The sequence below is a fragment of the Haliotis cracherodii genome, unplaced genomic scaffold (assembly GCF_022045235.1).
Source record: "Haliotis cracherodii isolate W230 unplaced genomic scaffold, xgHalCrac1.p SCAF_10, whole genome shotgun sequence".
Lineage (NCBI taxonomy): Eukaryota > Metazoa > Mollusca > Gastropoda > Lepetellida > Haliotidae > Haliotis > Haliotis cracherodii.
Genome location: NW_027266265.1, coordinates 32985258 through 33005031, shown reverse-complemented (window position 1 = coordinate 33005031; position 19774 = coordinate 32985258). Strand labels below are relative to the sequence as shown.

Sequence of the window (19774 nt, the reverse complement as noted above, 5' to 3'; positions counted from 1 at the left end):
CGTGAGACGATGTGTCTTCTCCATCACCTGCCTGGTCCAGAGTCAAATAGACCCGAGGCGATCCGGATAAGAATTGGTCTTCAGCAATCCATGCTTGTCGGCCACTTACGGAGTCAGAATCGATGGCTTGCATATCATCGTATCCCAGTTGAGAAGATCGATGTTCATGGCAATCACTGGATTGTCCGGTCCAGATTTACAAACCACCGTCACATAGCTGGAATATTGCGGAGTGCGGCGTTAAAAAACAAACAGGGTAATTTACTCACAGTTCTCCGTGATATTCCTGGAATATTGTTGACTGCGGCGCTAAAGAGACAATTAAAGAGACCTACCTTTTTTCAATAAAAAAGATAGACCCAACAAATTGATATATTTTTTCACGTGAATTTAACGCCGTGCGTGTTAGAGTTTTTGTCCAATTTCTGTTTCCCTCCTTAATACGACGAATGTCTCAACTCCTCCCGGTGACAATCGAAATATATCGAGATTTCAGTAGTTCGATACAAGCGCTAAGCCGATAATAAGACCATGATAATATTGATTGTTTCTTTCTTTCTTTGTTGTTTAACGCCGCACTCAGCAATATTCCAACTATATGACGGCGGTCTGTAAATATTCGAGTCTGGACTAGACAATCCAGTGATTGACACCATGAGCATCGATCCACGCTATTGGGATGTATATTTAGAGTGATGTGAACGTTCCTATATTCGGTTCATCTGAGGCGCAACCTCAGGCAAATATTCGCCCTTTTAGATCATCCGAATGGCGCTTTTTATCAATTGGTTTACGGATCCGCCGACAGAATACAGAATCTTATTTCATAAACTTCTTTCTATTACCACCGAGTCTGAAAACTCCATTTTGCCTTAACAGTTTTTTTTTTATAAATTGTTTTCAAATCTTTGATAAAAGATCAACCCACCACGACCCAGAAAACGTGCACATACGGTGGACATATAGTTTGACCAGAAAGTATTGAGAATTGTCATCCCATTTTGGCAATCAATATTCAATATGCGAAAGGTGTACGTGGAAACCTATTCCAACTTTGATTCAAGGAAGACGAGTGCACGTCATATTTGTAAAGTATGACCAGAGTTGTTTCCCTTGGTTAACAAGCCAGCAAGCTTCCCACAGCGATATCCCGTTCGCGGAGCTCTCTTTACTATCGCTGCCACCGGTCAAAACTCCCCACAGTGATAGATGACCACAACCATGCTTGGACTTGCACTCCCAGCCGATTGACCGTTACGTTTACAAACAAGTAATGACTGTCGTGACGCCGAATACACTTACCCCTGCTGAATTACTGTCTTTGTTTGTCAATTTGAATTTCTATTTCTTAAAAACTATCATGTAATTGATAGAGTAAGAATGTAAGGGAGAAGTTGGTTGATTTTCCGTTAGTCTGCAAACTCGAACCAATCTGATTATGCAAACAACAAGGTAAATTCATCTGAAAAACATGGTCAGTCGTTAACTTTTTCAAAATGAACTATGGCATGAATGATGATGGACTATGAATGATGGCATTCCCAAACACATAAACAAAAGTATGAACGTGACTTCATTGGGTGTCAGAGGACAAATTTCAAGATTCTTGTAATGGCCGCGGACACACTGGTGGCAGCGATGTTACCGAGAGTGTAACGAAGGTGTCACGCGCTGGGAAGGAGCTTGACAAGTAAACAGCCGGGAAACGAGACCACTGTGGAAATGGTACTTTTGGAAAAAAGAATGATTATTTCTGAATTATACAATCAAGGAATCAAATCAGCACATGTCATAGCAGAAAGAACAGACATTACACTACCAGATGGAGATGGAACTTAGCATAAAAAGGGAGGTTTTGTTTGTTTGTTTGTTGTTTAACGACGTACTCAGCAGTATCCCAGCTATATGACGGCGGTCTGTAAATAATCGAGTCTGAACCAGACAATCCAGTGATTGACACCATGACCATCGAAATAAGCAATTGGGATGCGGTGACATGCATGAACCAAGTCAGCTACCCTGACCACCAGGATCCCGTTAGTCGCCTCTTACGACAAGCATAGCCACCTTTTACGGCAAGCATGGGTTGCTGAAGACCTATTCTGGATTTTGGGGGATAGTTCAGATTCCCTGAGTCGAGGAGTTCACATTACAACAAGTCCTAATAAGTATCTTGTTATTATACAAGAGTGGGTTAGAATAATCTAGTGGAGGGGGGAATGGTGGCTGACCAATGATACATGGAAAAATGAGCAGAACTGTGACGTAGGTTCCGGTTTAAAAAGGGGCAAAAGCCCCCAGATGAGAGAGCAGCTGGGGAGACTATATCATCTGGACTGGTGCTCCGCTCTCGGCTGGTTGTCACGATCTTTCGAACGAGAAACCAAACTTAGGCACCAGCATTTCGACTGAGACTGACTCTTTGCGGGCGAAGTCTCGTATTTAAGTGACAAATAGAGTGGGCTGACCGGCAACACAAAATGGGAATAAAAGCTGTTAAACGAAGATCATTCTTTGTGCTTGTTGGAGTAATAGGTACTGACATTGTACCTCTCGCACATCCCAGACTGTCAGCACCAAGAACGAGGGGATTGCCGTAGTTCAGGTGAAGAAGTACACGAATTTCTACCTTCCGATTACGCAGCACAACAATTACCGTCGATAACGTCGTTAAAATTACCTTGGACACTTATCCAGTCAGTGCCGAGGAGAAGCAGAGCCGTTATTGCTGCCCGGGGCGGTCACACGAGATACTGAGTTCAGCGCAATCTTGTGGCCTTATGTGACCTGAAAATAAACAGTTTTCAATGCCTTTGCTCAACGACAACATGTGACTTTCGAGCTCCAAAATTTCATATTTGTATCTATGATATTAAATCAAATATATCGACTTTATTAGGTACAATGTTATTACTAAAAATCTATCTGTGCGTTTCGATTTTTGAAGAGTGTATATACATGACATACATTTATATTTATGGTGCATTTTTTAAAGATATTTAATGTATTTCTAATGCGACAGTAGGTAATATAATGGTAGACATTTTGAATTTATGTAAAGAGCGGGAGCTTTTGAATATTACTTAGCTGTGACAGTTATATGGAATACAACTGTTTTACATCAAACATCAAAGTCATAACGAATACCAAAACTGATAGAAAAAAACCTTAGACTATTTGTACTGAAACAAGCATATATCAAACGTGCAAATCACTCGTAAAACAAGATACATTTTGGAATTTAGAAGTAGCTCGTGACAGATAATTCGTGTTACATTAAGATAAATTTAAAATCTCCATTATACATTAATGGACATATTTCAAAAATGAATTTTGTTCTACGGATAGATTTTTGTCACTACTTAGAATTGTTTCTAAATTGGGCTAAGCTCTTATCTTCATAATGTTGATAAACAAGGAATGTCTTATGAAAGTATATTTTATACATTCAAGAAAATAGTGAAAAGCATTTTCGCATGGGGAAACGCAAGGGCAAGAAATAAAGACTCAAATTGACCCTAAATAAATCACCATTTAGATTTGTACATCTATCTCTCAGTCTTGAGTGTATACTATTAATCTCACGCTTTCCATAGCTGAAATAATGTGGAGATTTAATAACATTTGGACATTTTTTTGTTTTAAATTCAGCTACAGAAATACTATTTTTAACGTTTTCATTTTGAGAATTCCACTGTATTAATGGGTCTATAATAATTAATTTTTGAAGCGTACTTGTTCTGGCAAAAGGTACAGTCATATTCTGTTTGTTACGTAGGTTATAATTTGAAGCAGCTGATCTATTGTTGCGTGTGAAATCCTGTAGATATGAGGGATATTCGTTCATTATTATCTTGTGCACTGTCGTAATTTTGTAAAGGAATTCGTCTCTCTTTCAGTCGTAGCCAGTCCGTTTCTAAATGTAAACTCTCTCTCGAGGCAAATGTGATCAAACCTGTAACGATTCTGGCAGCATCAAGCTGTATTTATTCAAGTTTATTTTCGTTATAGGCAGAACGTCTGACCCATACCTCAGATGAGTATTCCACTTATATTTTTGACAGATTGTATCTATTTAATTAGAATCTATATTTTAGTCGATGCATAGGTGAAACTAGTTTTGTCGTTGACCTAACAATAATTGAAACCTGCGGTCCACTAAATATCTTGAGATAAAGTGACACCCAGGTGTTTGTGAGTTTCTACACGTCCCGTGACACTGCTAGCATAATAAATAGTTGGATAACCCTGTACCTGTTTGTGACTAACAAGCATGTATTTTGTCTTAGTTCGATTAAAATTTACAAACCATGTACTTGCCCACCGATGAAGGATGAGAAGGTCTTCATTTAGTCTTTCTTAATTTCAAACCATATCAGTAGATGAAGTTCTTACATATGTATCATCGGCGAATAACCTAGCAATATTTTGAAGCTGGTCAGTAATATCATCTATGAAAACTAGAAATAGGAACGGCCCCAGTACAGATCCCTGTGGGACCTCTGCTTTTGTGTATGTTTTACGTGATAAACTACCATTAATAAATATTCTTTGGCAACGAGCTGACGAATAACTACGACACCAAGCTAATAATTTACCAGTAATACCATTTTGTTGAAGTTTATGCAATATAGCTTTGTGCCCTACCCTGGAATGCCTTAGGATTATCACGAAATATCATACAACAATATTTATGATCGTCAAGCGAATTACAAATGTGCTGATAGATTTCAATTAGTTTAATATGTAGTACAGTTGTTTGGCATAAATCCCGATTGATATTTGGATAGTAGTTTACTCTCCGGAAAGTAATTTTACATTCTTTTAAATGTAAGTCATTCAAATAGTTTACCAAGACACGAAAACAGTGAAATAGGCCTTTTTATAAGTTTCCGTTGTGATGGGAATGTGCTTTGTGCAAGAGATAAATTGAATAACAAGCGTGGATAATTGGCTGTGGATGGTGATATATCTTTTAGCAATCTGTGATTCAGGTTTCCGGGACCGCTTTCCTTATTTACTGATAGGGACTTTTTGACATCTAATATTTCTTGATTTTCTATTACTGTATATAATCCAATTCATGATCACATAGTTTAACAAATGGTGGCGCCTTCATCATCAACATTGGAAACTGACGTAACATAATCGTGGAGAGCTTCAGCTTTATCTAAAACCCGAAAATGGTTCAGGTACTGTGTTATAATTAGTGACCAGAGGTGGGATACCGAAGCCGGCTCCAGATTCTTTAATCAAGTGACGCAGAAGTTTCTCTGATGTGTGTAGATAACAAATCATCTAAGGTTTGATAAAAGTTTTCCTTGGCAGCTTTCTTCAAATTATTTCCTTTATTACTTTGTTTTCTATATTTAGATAAATCGCTTTCATTGTCTAGCTTTTTTCTCAGTCTCGTATTCCTATTTCTCTACGCAGTTCACTATCAAACTATGGTTTATCTTTTGGCCTTAATGTAACAGTACGGCTTGGTATACATAAGCTTTTAGTTTTTAAATGTGGACAGAAAAATATCATCTATTACATCAATGGACTCGCAGCTATTGACAAGCACATCCAATCAGTTGATTGAATCAATTCATTTAACTTAACATAGTCACCATTTCTATAAATCAGAACCACTCTTACCAAGGATATTTTTATGTATAAATGCAGCTCGTTTGCGAAACAACAGGCCCCTAGTGGCCACTGCTGTAGTCGACAACACTCGACTCATAACAATTACAATCGTCACTGATAACAATAGGGTCAAGCAGAGTTTCTGAAAATAGCTCTGACGGAATATTGAATGGTTAGTTAAGTAGTGTTTGTTGAACAAACTTATCTCTTGGTCTATGACTTAATAAATTCTCAATAAATTCTGGTCAAACTATGCCGATGACAGTTCTATCTATAGTTTCACTGTCATACAATCTCAACCGCGTGGGTGTTTCCAAGAACGTATAAGCAACGCTGTGAGGAGTGTGCAGAGTAGCCTGTCTCAAAGTCCCCGAAATAATATATTTTCCTTTACTGCTATAGCCCTGCGTGAAGATTCCGTGTGAGGCTCGTTCCACAATCGATGCTGATACGAGGCAAAAAGTCGGGAGTTCCTCCCCCTGTGATGTCGCTCATTATTATCATCATTCATTATTCACAGGCCCTAGTATTGCTCACTGTGGCGTAACGCAGTAAACAAGCAAACGCTATCGAACGTAATTTTCAATCAGTAGTGTAACCGTGATTGTTAAATAAATTATGTTTTGAAAATACAACGTAAGACGTTTAATCAGTCAGCGTTTGTGACATCGATCTTTCTACCCGTGTGTCAGTATGATGTGTGAGATATACCAAGTTGTTCCTCGTGATTAACCATATAACCATGGTAGCTGTTGCTTTTTCGTACAGTAGTACTCTTCGGAAATCAATGTTTACAGTATAAATAAAACATATTGTGACGCATTACAGGTTGTCATTAGTTTGTCATTAGTTTAGTTCACCGACATTGATTCTTGACATAAAAAATGAATATCAATTAATTCTTACTTTCGTGAGCTGTTGCCCCATACATTATAACGTAAGACCAGCTAGTCACGGGGAGATCTTTGTCGGGGAATAATCAAGTATGAAGAAAATAATAATAATGAAAAACAGTTGATTGAAAGGAAAAAATGGATTATCCCCAGTCAGGCTCCAGTAGTCACACTCGATGACAGGTCCTATGCAGAAATGAAAATAATTATAATTCTCTATTGTATGGTTCACAAGTAGTTTCGAGGTTGGTCGAAGGAAGTAGAAGAATCTCGTGACCTAACAGAATTGTGTTTTTTTATTAATAAAGTCGCGAAAACACGAATAGCAAGTTAAGTACTGAACCAATATTGAAATAAGGTATCAAAATAAGGGGCTGAACATAAGCTACCCGAAGGTGCTATTAAGCATTGAAAGCAAGATATGAACAATTAGTAATTATAATCTGGCAAAATGACTTTAAATACATGAGAAATATCTATGTAGAACAAGATAATCTCGCTCCTGCGTGAAAATCAAATTTACTAAAACACCTTCCACATGAATTTGCTTGTACACACATTGGAGACAGCATTTATCAAATTGACACATGACAAGAGCATAAGATTAAAATGCTTGAGAATTATACAGATAACAAATTCTCGAGCGATGGCTTGTAGCGATCAATCATTAACACAAAGATCTGAAGCCGAGAGGCCTACCGCTTGACAGAGATGAGTAGGGGGCGCTACGGTCACTGGACCGTTACGAGAGGTGGTTTACGACGCGTTGACACCGAGAAATGGGAGGTATTGTCCAAGAGATCCAACAAGATCCTTAACTCAATGAAGTATAAGCTGGATGCTGGGTTTTGAAGTTGATATAAATATGTACACCTTGATGATGTATTCACAATGTCATCCCTGTTTGCACAGTGGTTTCCGAGAAAACATGGCCTCATTGTAGGTTCTGTACACCATGTACTAATGATCAAAAAAGATGTTCGATGCCGGTTTTCGAACTCGCATCAATATATTGTTGTATTTTTGTGTTCCTTACAATGCTAATTTTTAAAAATTATTGTACGGATCAGAAGAGGTCAGCGAAAACGTCTTCATTGAAGTCGGACACCCCTTTCGGGTCAGGGGATAAAATATAACAATAAAGCAGGGATCATAGTTCGTTTTGGAATAGAGTGTCGTTAGGAATATAATATATTTATATAAAATTAATTATTATGACAATATTCTCCTATTGTTTGCATTCAAATGCTACTTTTGCTTTAATATGATAATTGGTATAATACTGAGATTGTTTGAAAACATAAGTGTAATTTAACAATTTTGGCGACACGTATGGGGTGCTTGAGACCTACACAGATCCGGGATTCCTGAGGGATGTATCAAGGCAATTGGCCGTACAGAGTTGCGTCCCTGGTCACGCCAGAATCTTATGTTCCTGGGTTCGAATCCCGGTTCTGCCCGATATATTTTATCTAGGTTTGCCACACCATGCCTGTTCTCAAGGGTTTCACCAAAGTGGTAAATGTCTGAGACCTGCATCACTTCGGGCTTCCCTCCCATATTAAGCTGACATGCCGTGATATAACTGGACTACTGAGGTCTTGGTAGGACTAGTGAGACATGAAGGAAGATATGTCAACACGAGGGCCTGTTCGACCTTTCTCACAAAGACCCAATTCGAGGTCGTGAACCCATTTGTAAACCAACACCTTCTTAGATTGATACTCGCATTATACAAGTATGTTGTATTTATTTGTAACCTATATAAATTTACCATAGGCTCGTCGAAAGCTCATTAATATGTTAGCACTTGAACAAACGGCCGGCGACGCACGTTGTCACAAAAACCAAACGCCATTTAGAGTATTACAAAAGCGTTATTGCATGACAAGCAGGTGAACTTTCACGTTACAGGTTGAGTTTCAAGAGGCCGAAATCACTATATGTATTACCTGATGTCGATCGAACCTATGTGTTAGCGTGACTTGAATTTCGAACTGATGTTAATGAGGTCAGCATAATTTGAATATTTATTCCTGTGCATTTAATCAATCATAATAGCTTTGTCTCAAATGCTGAATGTACGTTGTGATGGTGAGCTGCGAGGGGTGATTGAACATTTCTGAACTCAACTATGATGGTCGGTGTTGATAGTGTTTGTTGCATAGTATTTGTCCACATAATCCACTCCGAGGTCCACACACTTCTGCTAACGATGCTGGGGTGCCGGGATTCGACTGGTGTTGAAGGCTTCCTCCTGGTGATGAAAAAAGTCCTCCAGAGAAGAAATTACTTCATTATCATTTGCATAATGCTAGCCAGAGAGTATTTTCTTCAAGTTTGGGAAGAGTTGGAAATCTGCGGGTGCCTAATTTGGGGAATTCGGAAGATGTTCCAGGTGTTCCAAGCCACATTTATGCATTGCAGCAATTGGTGCACATGTGCTTTGTCTTGATCGAACATGCCACTTTTAATGTGTTTTCGTGACATTTTCGTGAAATTCCTGTCCTTTCGAGGGGTAGTTCACCAGAAGGAATCCCAGAAAACCGATGCCACCTTGCCAGCATATGGATCAGACTTTGCCTTCTTTTTCGGAGGAGACTTTCCACTGCTTTGACTATTGTTTGTTCTCTGGCTGGGAGTTATGAACCCAAGACTAATTATAATCCATGGTTACAAATAACACAACAAAATAGCCTGGTCTGCTTCATAACGGGATATGAATGAACCTGGAGCGTCTCCGATCAGAAGCAATGGAACCCAGCATGCTGAAACCTTTGTCATTCCCTATTCATTCCTTAAAATGTTCCCAACTCTCTTCTGTGGGATGCCCACTGTATCGGCTATGTGACGTGTGCTGAGCCTCTGGCCATGGGCAGAATTATACTTAATACGTATACATGCAGACTGTTAAGCGTGTACTTTACCTCCTTCATCGTTAGGCTCAGAACTTTTCAGCCACTCGTCTGCATAGTACCAGCTGTTTATTAAAATGAAGCATTTTTGTTTCAGGTTCATGGAATCATGGAAGTCTGGCTATTCTTTTGCATTAGCTTTAGTATTATCGATTGTGAAAACATGATGTCATCGATACTAGGTATGTATGCATATCGATTGCAAATAAATTAAATACCAGTCATATGTTTTAGTTCACTATTATACCCCTTTCATATTATGTCAAGATATAATTGACAGTGTTTATATAATTATTGCTTACTTATCCCGGGGTATTTTCCAGGATAGAAGACGACTTCATTGCGTGGGTGACTTGGTTGAAGCATGTAACTCGACAGCGAGGGATGTTGCTCATAATATCGACCACTTATTTGTGTGACCCAGTCTCGATTATGTACTAGCCGCTGTCATGTAGCTTGAACATGGCGTTAAAGAAAATCACGCTTACAATCGTACATACTTCAGCTTAATTTTAATGGCTTTAGTACATTAGTTAGTACGTTAGTCCAATGGAACAGGCTAAATACCAGGCTAACATGTCGTGGGTCGTGATCTGTGGTGTTTGCAATGGTTTTGTAATAAGCGTCCACGACCTAGTTCATGTTGGCCGCATTAAACTGAAACACTGCAAGATAGATAAATACTGTTTAAACATGTTAAAACCCATCTATCTTCCTCGGATTGTTTAGCTGCAGCCGAATGTCAAGAACCGGATCCAGTCTCTCACGCCTACAGGAACCTGGAGGACGAAACAGTGACCTATGAGTGTATGGACAGATTCCGACAGGTTGGGAGTGGAGAGCGCAAGTGTTCCTCTGATATATGGACAAATGGAACTACCAGCTGTACAAGTGAGATTCATTTATATTTTTGATACTGCTAACCACAAAGTCCTAAATCCCCAGATCTTAGTTTTCACTGAGTACATCTAACATGCATATATCTCAGTTTACACTGTGTACATCCAGCATGCATGTATCTTAGTTTAAACTTTGTAATCTAGTATGCATATATCTTAGTTTACAATGTGTACATCTAACATGCATATATCTCAGTTTACACTGTGTACATCCAGCATGCATATATCTTAGTTTAAACTTTGTAATCTAGTATGCATATATCTTAGTTTACAATGTGTACATCTAACATGCATATATCTCAGTTTACACTGTGTACATCCAGCATGCATATATCTTAGTTTTCATTGTGTACATCTAGCATGCATTTATCTCAGTTTACACTGTGTACATCTAGCAGGCATATATCTCAGTTTACACTGTGTACATCCAGCATGCATATATCTTAGTTTTCATTGTGTACATCTAGCATGCATTTATCTCAGTTTACACTGTGTACATCTAGCAGGCATATATCTCAGTTTACACATTTTACATCTAACATGCATATATATCAGTTTGCCCTGAACACCTAAAATTCATTTATCTCATTTTACACTGTGTACATCTAGCATGCATATATATCAGTTTGCCCTGTGTACACCTAGAATTCATTTATCTCAGTTTACACTTTGTACTTTTGGCATGCATATATATCAGTTTGTCCTGTGTGCGCCTAGAATTAATTTATCTCAGTTTACACTGTGTACACCTAGCATGTATGTAATACAGCATGCACTGTCTACACCTAGCATGAATATATCTCTGTTTACACTTTGTAAATCTAGCATGCATATATCTTAGTTTGCCCTGAGTACACCTAAAATTAATTTATCTCAGTTTCCACTATGTACATTTAGCATGCATATATCTCAGTTTACACTGTGTACATCTAGCATGCATATATCTTAGTTTGCCCTGAACACCTAGAATTCGTTTATCTCAGTTTACACTGTGTACATCTAGCATGCATATATATATCAGTTTGCCCTGTGTACACCTAGAATTCATTTATCTCAGTTTACACTTTGTACATTTAGCATGCATATATCTCTGTTTACACTGTGTACACCTAGAATGTATATTATACAGCATGAACTGTCTACACCTAGCATGCATATATCTTAGTTTACACTGTGTACACCTAGCATGCATATATCTTAGTTTACACTGTGTACATCTAGCATGCATATATCTCAGTTTACACTCTGTACATCCAGCATGCATTTATCTCAGTTTCCACTTTGTACATTTAGCATGCATGTATCTTAGTTTACACTTTGAACATCTAGCATGTGTGTAATACAGCATGTACTGTGTACACCTAGCATGCATATATCTTAGTTTACACTGTGAACATCTAGCATGTATGTAATACAGCATGCACTGTGTACACCTAGCATGCATATATCTTAGTTTACACTGTGTACATCTAGCATGCATATATCTTAGTTTACACTGTGAACATCTAGCATGTATGTAATACAGCATGCACTGTCTACACCTAGCATGCATATATCTTAGTTTACACTATGTAAATCTAGCATGCATATATCTCAGTTTCCACTATGTACATTTAGCATGCATGAATCTTAGTTTACACTTTGAACATCTAGCATGTATGTAATACAGCATGCACTGTGTACACCTAGCATGTATATATCTTAGTTTACACTGTGTACATCTAACATGCATATATCTCAGTTTACACTTTGTACATTTAGCATGCATTTATCTCAGTTTCCACTATGTACATTTAGCATGCATATATCTCAGTTTACACTTTGTACATTTAGCATGCATATATCTTAGTTTACACTGTGAACATCTAGCATGTATGTAATACAGCATGCACTGTGTACACCTAGCATGCATATATCTTAGTTTACACTGTGTACATCTAGCATGCATATATCTTAGTTTACACTGTGAACATCTAGCATGTATGTAATACAGCATGCACTGTCTACACCTAGCATGCATATATCTTAGTTTACACTGTGTACACCTAGCATGCATATATCTTAGTTTACACTGTGTACATCTAGCATGCATATATCTTAGTTTACACTGTGTACATCTAGCATGCATATATCTTAGTTTACACTGTGAACATCTAGCATGTATGTAATACAGCATGCACTGTCTACACCTAGCATGCATATATCTTAGTTTGTCCTGTGTACATCTAGCATGCATATATCTCAGTTTGCCCTGTCTACACCTAAAATTCATTTATCTCAGTTTACATTGTGTACACCTAAAATTCATTTATCTCAGTTTACACTGTGTGCATCTAGTATGCATATATCTTAGTTTACACTGTGTACACCGAACATGCATATATCTCAGTTTACACTGTGTACACCTAGCATGCATATATCTCAGTTTACACTGTGAACATCCTAGCATGCATACATCTTAGTTTACACTGTGTACGTCTAGCATGCATGTATCTTAGATTAGACTGTGGATACCTGGCAATCATATATCTTAGTTTTCTCTATGTACACCTGTCATCCACATATAATCGTTAGCACTTTGTACACTTAGGATTCATGTATTGTTTGCACTGTATACAGCTAACACCCATCTATCTTAGTTTTTTCACTGTGGAAATTTAGCCTTCATATACATGTATGTCTTCGTTTTCTCAGTGGACATCTGGACTTCATATATATCTTACATGTAGTTTCTACTGTCTACTCAGGACATCCATAAAAACTATACACTATATGCCAACACATATGGCATACAATTTCCATGTACTATTAATGATGTAATATTACACATGCTTTTGTATCATTACAGTATTTTAATATAATGAGCTTTTATTTTGCATTGCCTCTGTGGGGAGACAAAATTGAGATCGAGTGCTCTCGCTCAGTGATTTCGCTGATTGCATGCCATTGTATCCCCATAGCGAAGTCACTGGTTTGTCTGGTCCAGACTAATGTACAACGCGCTGTGATATCGCTGAAATATTGATGAATGCGGCGTTAAACAACAGTCACTGACTATTGACTCTCATGTAATTGTCGCACAGTCGACTGCGGAGTCCCGAGTGAGGGGGTCGGGGCCGCCGTGACGTACAACGACACCCTGGAAGGATCTGACGCCACGTACGCCTGCAAAACTAACTTTACCACCAGAGACTCAGAGAATACCACTCGTACATGCATGAGGACGGGGCTGTGGTCAGGGAGTCCATTGAAGTGCACAGGTATGTAATCAATGTGTTCAGGTACGTATGATAGTCAAGGTGCATGGGGGTGATCATATTCTTTACAGGTATGTAAGATGATGATGATGTACAGGTATATAAGATGATGATGATGTACAGGTATGTAAGATGATGATGATGTACAGGTATGTAAGATGATGATGATGTACAGGTTTGTAAGATGATGATGATGTACAGGTATGTAAGATGATGATGATGTACAGGTATGTAAGATGATGATGATGTGCAGGTATTTAAGATGATGATGATGTACAGGTATGTAAGATGATGATGATGTACAGGTATTTAAGATGAAGATGATGTACAGGTATGTAAGATGATAATGATGTACAGGTATGTAAGATGATAATGATGTACAGGTATGTAAGATGATGATGATGTACAGGTATGTAAGATGATAATGATGTACAGGTATGTAAGATGATGATGATGTACAGGTATGTAAGATGATGATGATGTACAGGTATTTAAGATGAAGATGATGTACAGGTATGTAAGATGATAATGATGGACAAGTATGTAAGATGAAGATGATGTACAGGTATTTAAGATGAAGATGATGTACAGGTATGTAAGATGAAGATGATGTACAGGTATGTAAGAAGATAATGATGTACAGGTATGTAAGATGATAATGATGTACAGGTATGTAAGATGATTATGATGTACAGGTATGTAAGATGAAGATGATGTACAGGTATGTAAGGTGGGGATGACGTTGACAGGTATATAAGGTGGTGATAATGTGTACAGGTATGTAAGATGAGTGAGTGAGTGAGTGAGTATGGTATAACGCTGCTTTTAGCAATATTCCAGCAATATCACGGCGGGGGACACCATAAATAGGCTTCACACATTGTACCCATGTCGGGAATCGAACCCGGGTCTTCGGCGTGACGAGCGAACGCTTTAACCACTAGGCTAGCCGACCGATGATGATGATGATGATGATGATGATGATGATGATGATGATGATGATGTTTACAGGTATGTAAGGTGGGCCTTGTGTTCTTATATGTAACCATGCTTTGTACAGGTATGTCTGTAGGTAAGGTAAGTTGAAGTGAAATTATAAAGATTAGTGCATTAAAAGCAACGTGCATACGCATGTACATTTGTACATGCGTGTTTATGGCTACTTGTCCTTGTCCGCACTAATGCCGGTTATAGAGTGCAAGCTCAATGAGAAACCATGCCGCATGGCTACCCCACTCAGACTCCGGGCCGACCAGCGGTTGTTTTTTCCCTTAATGACAAGCGTCAGGCGGGGAAACAACTAGTACTAACGTCTTTAACGTCTTTTTGTATGACGCGTCCAGTGGACAGAACCACCGTCCCTTCTCTCTCCGGGCAGACGCTCGATCAACTAGACCACAGATGCGGTCCAGTTTGTAGGTAGTCTCGGTGTGTAGAGGTATGTGAGGTGGTCTTGATGTGTAGAGGTATGTGAGGTGGTCTTGAGATGTACAGGTACATGAGGTTGTCATGGTGTGCACAGGTATGTTTGTAGGTGGTCAAGGTGTGCACAGGTATGTGAGGTGGCCACGGTGTGTATAGGTTTGTGAAGTGGTCAAGGTGTGCACAGGTTTGTGAGGTGGTCATGGTGTGCACAGGTTTGTGAAGTGGTCAAGGTGTGCACAGGTTTGTGAGGTGGTCATGGTGTGCACAGGTATGTGAAGTGGTCAAGGTGTGTACAGGTATGTGAAGTGGTCAAGGAGTCCTCAGGTTTGTGAGGTGGTCATGGTGTATGAAGTGGTCAAGGTGTGCACAGGTATGTGAAGTGGTCAAGGTGTGCACAGGTATGTGAGGTGGTCAAGGGATGCACAGGTTTGTGAGGTGGTCAAGGTGTGCATAGGTTTGTGAGGTGGTCACGGTGTGTACAGGTATGTGAGGTGGTCAAGGTGTGCACAGGTGTGTGAGGTGGTCAAGGTTTGCACAGGTATGTGAAGTGGTTAAGGTGTGCACAGGTATGTGAGGTGGTCACGGTGTGTACAGGTATGTGAGGTGGTCAAGGTGTGCACAGGTTTGTGAAGAGGTCAAGGTGTGCACAGGTATGTGAGGTGGTCATGGTGTACAGGTATGTAAGGTGGTCATGGTGTGCACAGGTATGTGAGGTGGTCATGGTGTATAGGTATGTGAGGTGGTCAAGGTGTGTACAGGTATGTGAGGTGGTCAAGGTGTGCACAGGTGTGTGAGGTGGTCATGGTGTAAAGGTATGTGAGGTGGTCACGGTGTGTACAGGTATGTGAGGTGGTCAAGGTGTGCACAGGTGTGTGAGGTGGTCATGGTGTAAAGGTATGTGAGGTGGTCACGGTGTGTACAGGTATGTGAAGAGGTCAAGGTGTGCACAGGTATGTGAGGTGGTCATGGTGTAAAGGTATGTGAGGTGGTCACGGTGTGTACAGGTATGTGAGGTGGTCAAGGTGTGCACAGGTGTGTGAGGTGGTCAAGGTGTGCACAGGTATGTGAAGTGGTTAAGGTGTGCACAGGTTTGTGAAGTGGTCAAGGTGTGCACAGGTATGTGAGGTGGTCATGGTGTAAAGGTATGTGAGGTGGTCAAGGTGTGTACAGGTATGTGAGATGGTTACGGTGTGGGCAGGTGCATGAGGTGGTCATGATGTATACAGGCATGTGAGATGGTTACGGTGTGGACAGGTACATGAGGTGGTCACGATGTATACAGGTATGTGAGGTGGTCAAGGTGTGGGCAGGTACATGCGGTGGTCATGATGTATACAGGTATGTGAGATGGTTACGGTGTGGGCAGGTACATGAGGTGGTCACGATGTGTACAGGTATGTGAGATGGTTACGGTGTGGGCAGGTACATGAGGTGGTCACGATGTGTACAGGTATGTGAGATGGTTACGGTGTGGGCAGGTACATGAGGTTGTCATGATGTATACAGGCATGTGAGATGGTTACGGTGTGGGCAGGTACATGAGGTGGTCATAATGTATACAGGCATGTGAGATGGTTACGGTGTGGGCAGGTACATGAGGTGGTCATGATGTATAAAGGCATGTGAGATGGTTACGGTGTGGGCAGGTACATGAGGTCGTCACGATGTGTACAGGTATGTGAGATGGTTACGGTGTGGGCAGGTACATGAGGTGGTCACGATGTGTACAGGTATGTGAGATGGTTACGGTGTGGGCAGGTACATGAGGTGGTCATGATGTATACAGGCATGTGAGATGGTTACGGTGTGGGCAGGTACATGAGGTGGTCATAATGTATACAGGCATGTGAGATCGTTACGGTGTGGGCAGGTACATGAGGTTGTCATGATGTATACATGCATGTGAGATGGTTACGGTGTGGGCAGGTACATGAGGTGGTCATGATGTATACAGGCATGTGAGATGGTTACGGTGTGGGCAGGTACATGAGGTGGTCATGATGTATACAGGCATGTGAGATGGTTACGGTGTGGGCAGGTACATGAGGTGGTCATGATGTATACAGGCATGTGAGATGGTTACGGTGTGGGCAGGTACATGAGGTGGTCACGATGTATACAGGCATGTGAGATGGTTACGGTGTGGGCAGGTACATGAGGTGGTCATGATGTATACAGGCATGTGAGATGGTTACGGTGTGGGCAGGTACATGAGGTGGTCATGATGTATACAGGCATGTGAGGTGGTCAAGGTGTGGGCAGGTACATGAGGTGGTCATGATGTGTACAGGTATGTGAGGTGGTCACGGTCTGCATATGTACAGTTTTATATAGTCGTGCGGTAGTGATTGTGAACACAGGTAACTGATGCTATTGATGCGTGTACAGGAATGAAGAACATCTATAGATAGGTCGTATATATGCAATTAAGGTATATGGTATAAACAATATCCCCACATTGATACATTTTGGACAACGATGTTCGTGGGATGTTTATCTCACATTCGTAGACGTTCTTCTCTTGTTGTTCAAAAAGTTCTCTACAGCTTTTATGACGTCATAGCTTGAGTTGAAATAGGTTCGTCATATTTGGGAACAGCTGGAAGGCTGACGGAGCCAGATCAGGAGAAAAAGGTCTGTGCTGACGGAGTTCAAAGCCACACTCCTGGATTGCATCTATGGCAGCGGCCGATTTATGCATTGGCGCACTGTCCTGGTGGACACCTTTTCACCTCTGCCGCGTCTCATAGTCTTAATTTCGTTCCGTAATTGTCTCAAACGTGCAGCATGATGTCTTCTGTTTATTGTCGGACCTCGACCACAACCTTTCCAGCCGATTGGAGAAACTTTGCCTTTTGCCTGGTAGTGTTTACTGTTTTGATTGCTGTTTGGACTCAACAAGCCTGGAAATGGTGAAAATCAGGTTTCATCCTTAGTCACAAATCTTTCTGGATCAGCTTCAAACAGAGCTAGACATTCTGTGCCTTTTTTATTTACTTCTATCTAATGTTATCGACAAAAGAGTGTACTTTTACGAAATTCCTTTCATTTGAGGCTCTGTGTAGATCAGACAGACATTCTAAAACTTGACATGTATCTGTTCTCGCTCAGGATCAGAGGATCTAGCAAGGGGGAAGTCAACGACGTATCCGGCCATCACGGACGGTAATGGGAAGACGTGTGTTTCGTTCCGAAAAGAAAATGAAGCCAGTTCCACCATGTCCTTAACAGTCACCCTCTCTAGCGATAGCAACATCTACTACAGCGTGCACGAATTGGAGCTTGACTTGACCATCTACTCTGGTAAGGACATGCCCTCTGTTCATAATGGGACGACAATAATATCAAGACAATATTCAGAACAATAAAAATGATACAGAATGAAAGAAGTTCCTCTCTCAGGTGGTTTTCTTGCCAGTTCATTATATTACTGCCTGTCAGCTTACGGGAGGAACGGCAGACATAAAGCACTTTAGATGAACCAGCAATATGGTTGCAAAGTGAATTGCGGTTGCCTCAAACCACTTGCGAACCCCTGCACATGAATAACGAGGCCCGTGAAGATCCAGAGTAGAAGAGGTCCCCAGCAACCCGTGCTTGTCTCTCCCCACGAAGATCCGGGTTAGAGGGGCAGTCGGGTAGCCTAGTGGTTAAAGCGTTCGCTCGTCACGCCGAAGACCCGGGTTCGATTCCCGACATGGGTACAATGTGTGAAGCCCATTTTCTGGTGCCCCCATCGTGATATTGCTGGAATATTGCTAAAAGCGGCGTAAAACTGTACTCACTTATTCATTCATTCCGGGTTAGAATAGGTCTTTAGCGACTATGCTTTATCGTAAGAGGCGACTAACGGGATCGGGTGGTCATGCTCGCTGACTTGGTTGATGCATGTCATCGATTCCAATTGCGTAGATAGATGCTCATGATGTCAATCACTAGATTGTCTGGTCCAAACTCGATTATTTACAGACCGCCATCATACAGCTGGAATATTGTGCGGCGTTAATCAACAAACAAACAAATCACAGAGGATGAACTGTTGATTTCATTCTTAGTTTCTTCTATGTTCCAGGGATAGAGCTGAGGGTCTATGTGAATAGGTCTTCTTATTACCAGTTGTGCAAGCGTTTGGGTATCTACGACTCTGGCACGTACAAGTTTACATGTACGACTCAACTGACAGGGACACAGATGAAAATATCTGTATCTAGTTTGTCCACAGTGACAGTGTGGCCAAAGTTATGTGAAGTCAAGGTGTACGGCAAACAATACACAGGTGAGAACGACGAGCAGTTTTTGGTCTACACAAGTATCAGTATCAGTATCAATAAGTATCAGACTTTGACCGTTGACTGATTATGTAGCGGTATTGTTTATGGAATACAATTACATATGTCCTGATGCAAACCTTGAAAAAACTTATGCACCCACTGTCTGCTTTCGTATATCCCGAATCTCCAAATAGCTTTTAGATATACACTCGAACCTAGCAGGACCGTGTTGTAACTTCGAGTTAGGGAGGGCATGGACAGACAAACAGATCAAGTAAAAGTAGCGTTCTGGGGGTGAGGTATTGGTGTCAAGCTTTGGGTCGCAAATGGTAGATCACTCCCAATACCACCAACCACACAGTTTTAATGTTTTAAATTACCAGGAATAAATTTCACAAGATAAAATCTCACCAAAGTGTCTTTGATATCAAATATATCAACGTGTCCAACATCATTCTTCAGTTTGGGACAGAAATAAGC

The 19774-nt window shown here is 40.4% G+C and overlaps 1 protein-coding gene across 1 annotated transcript in view; it reads left to right on the top strand.

Moving 5' to 3' along the window:
• Positions 1 to 19774, top strand: part of LOC139449372 (uncharacterized) — a 38053-nt gene that overhangs the window by 3646 nt on the left and 14633 nt on the right. The window contains exons 2-6 of the mRNA XM_071230724.1: positions 9540 to 9624; positions 10172 to 10333; positions 13425 to 13601; positions 18135 to 18326; positions 19096 to 19299. Coding sequence (XP_071086825.1) covers positions 9552 to 9624; positions 10172 to 10333; positions 13425 to 13601; positions 18135 to 18326; positions 19096 to 19299 — 808 coding nt within the window. The 5' untranslated portion in view covers positions 9540 to 9551. The remainder of the gene's footprint in view (positions 1 to 9539; positions 9625 to 10171; positions 10334 to 13424; positions 13602 to 18134; positions 18327 to 19095; positions 19300 to 19774) is intronic.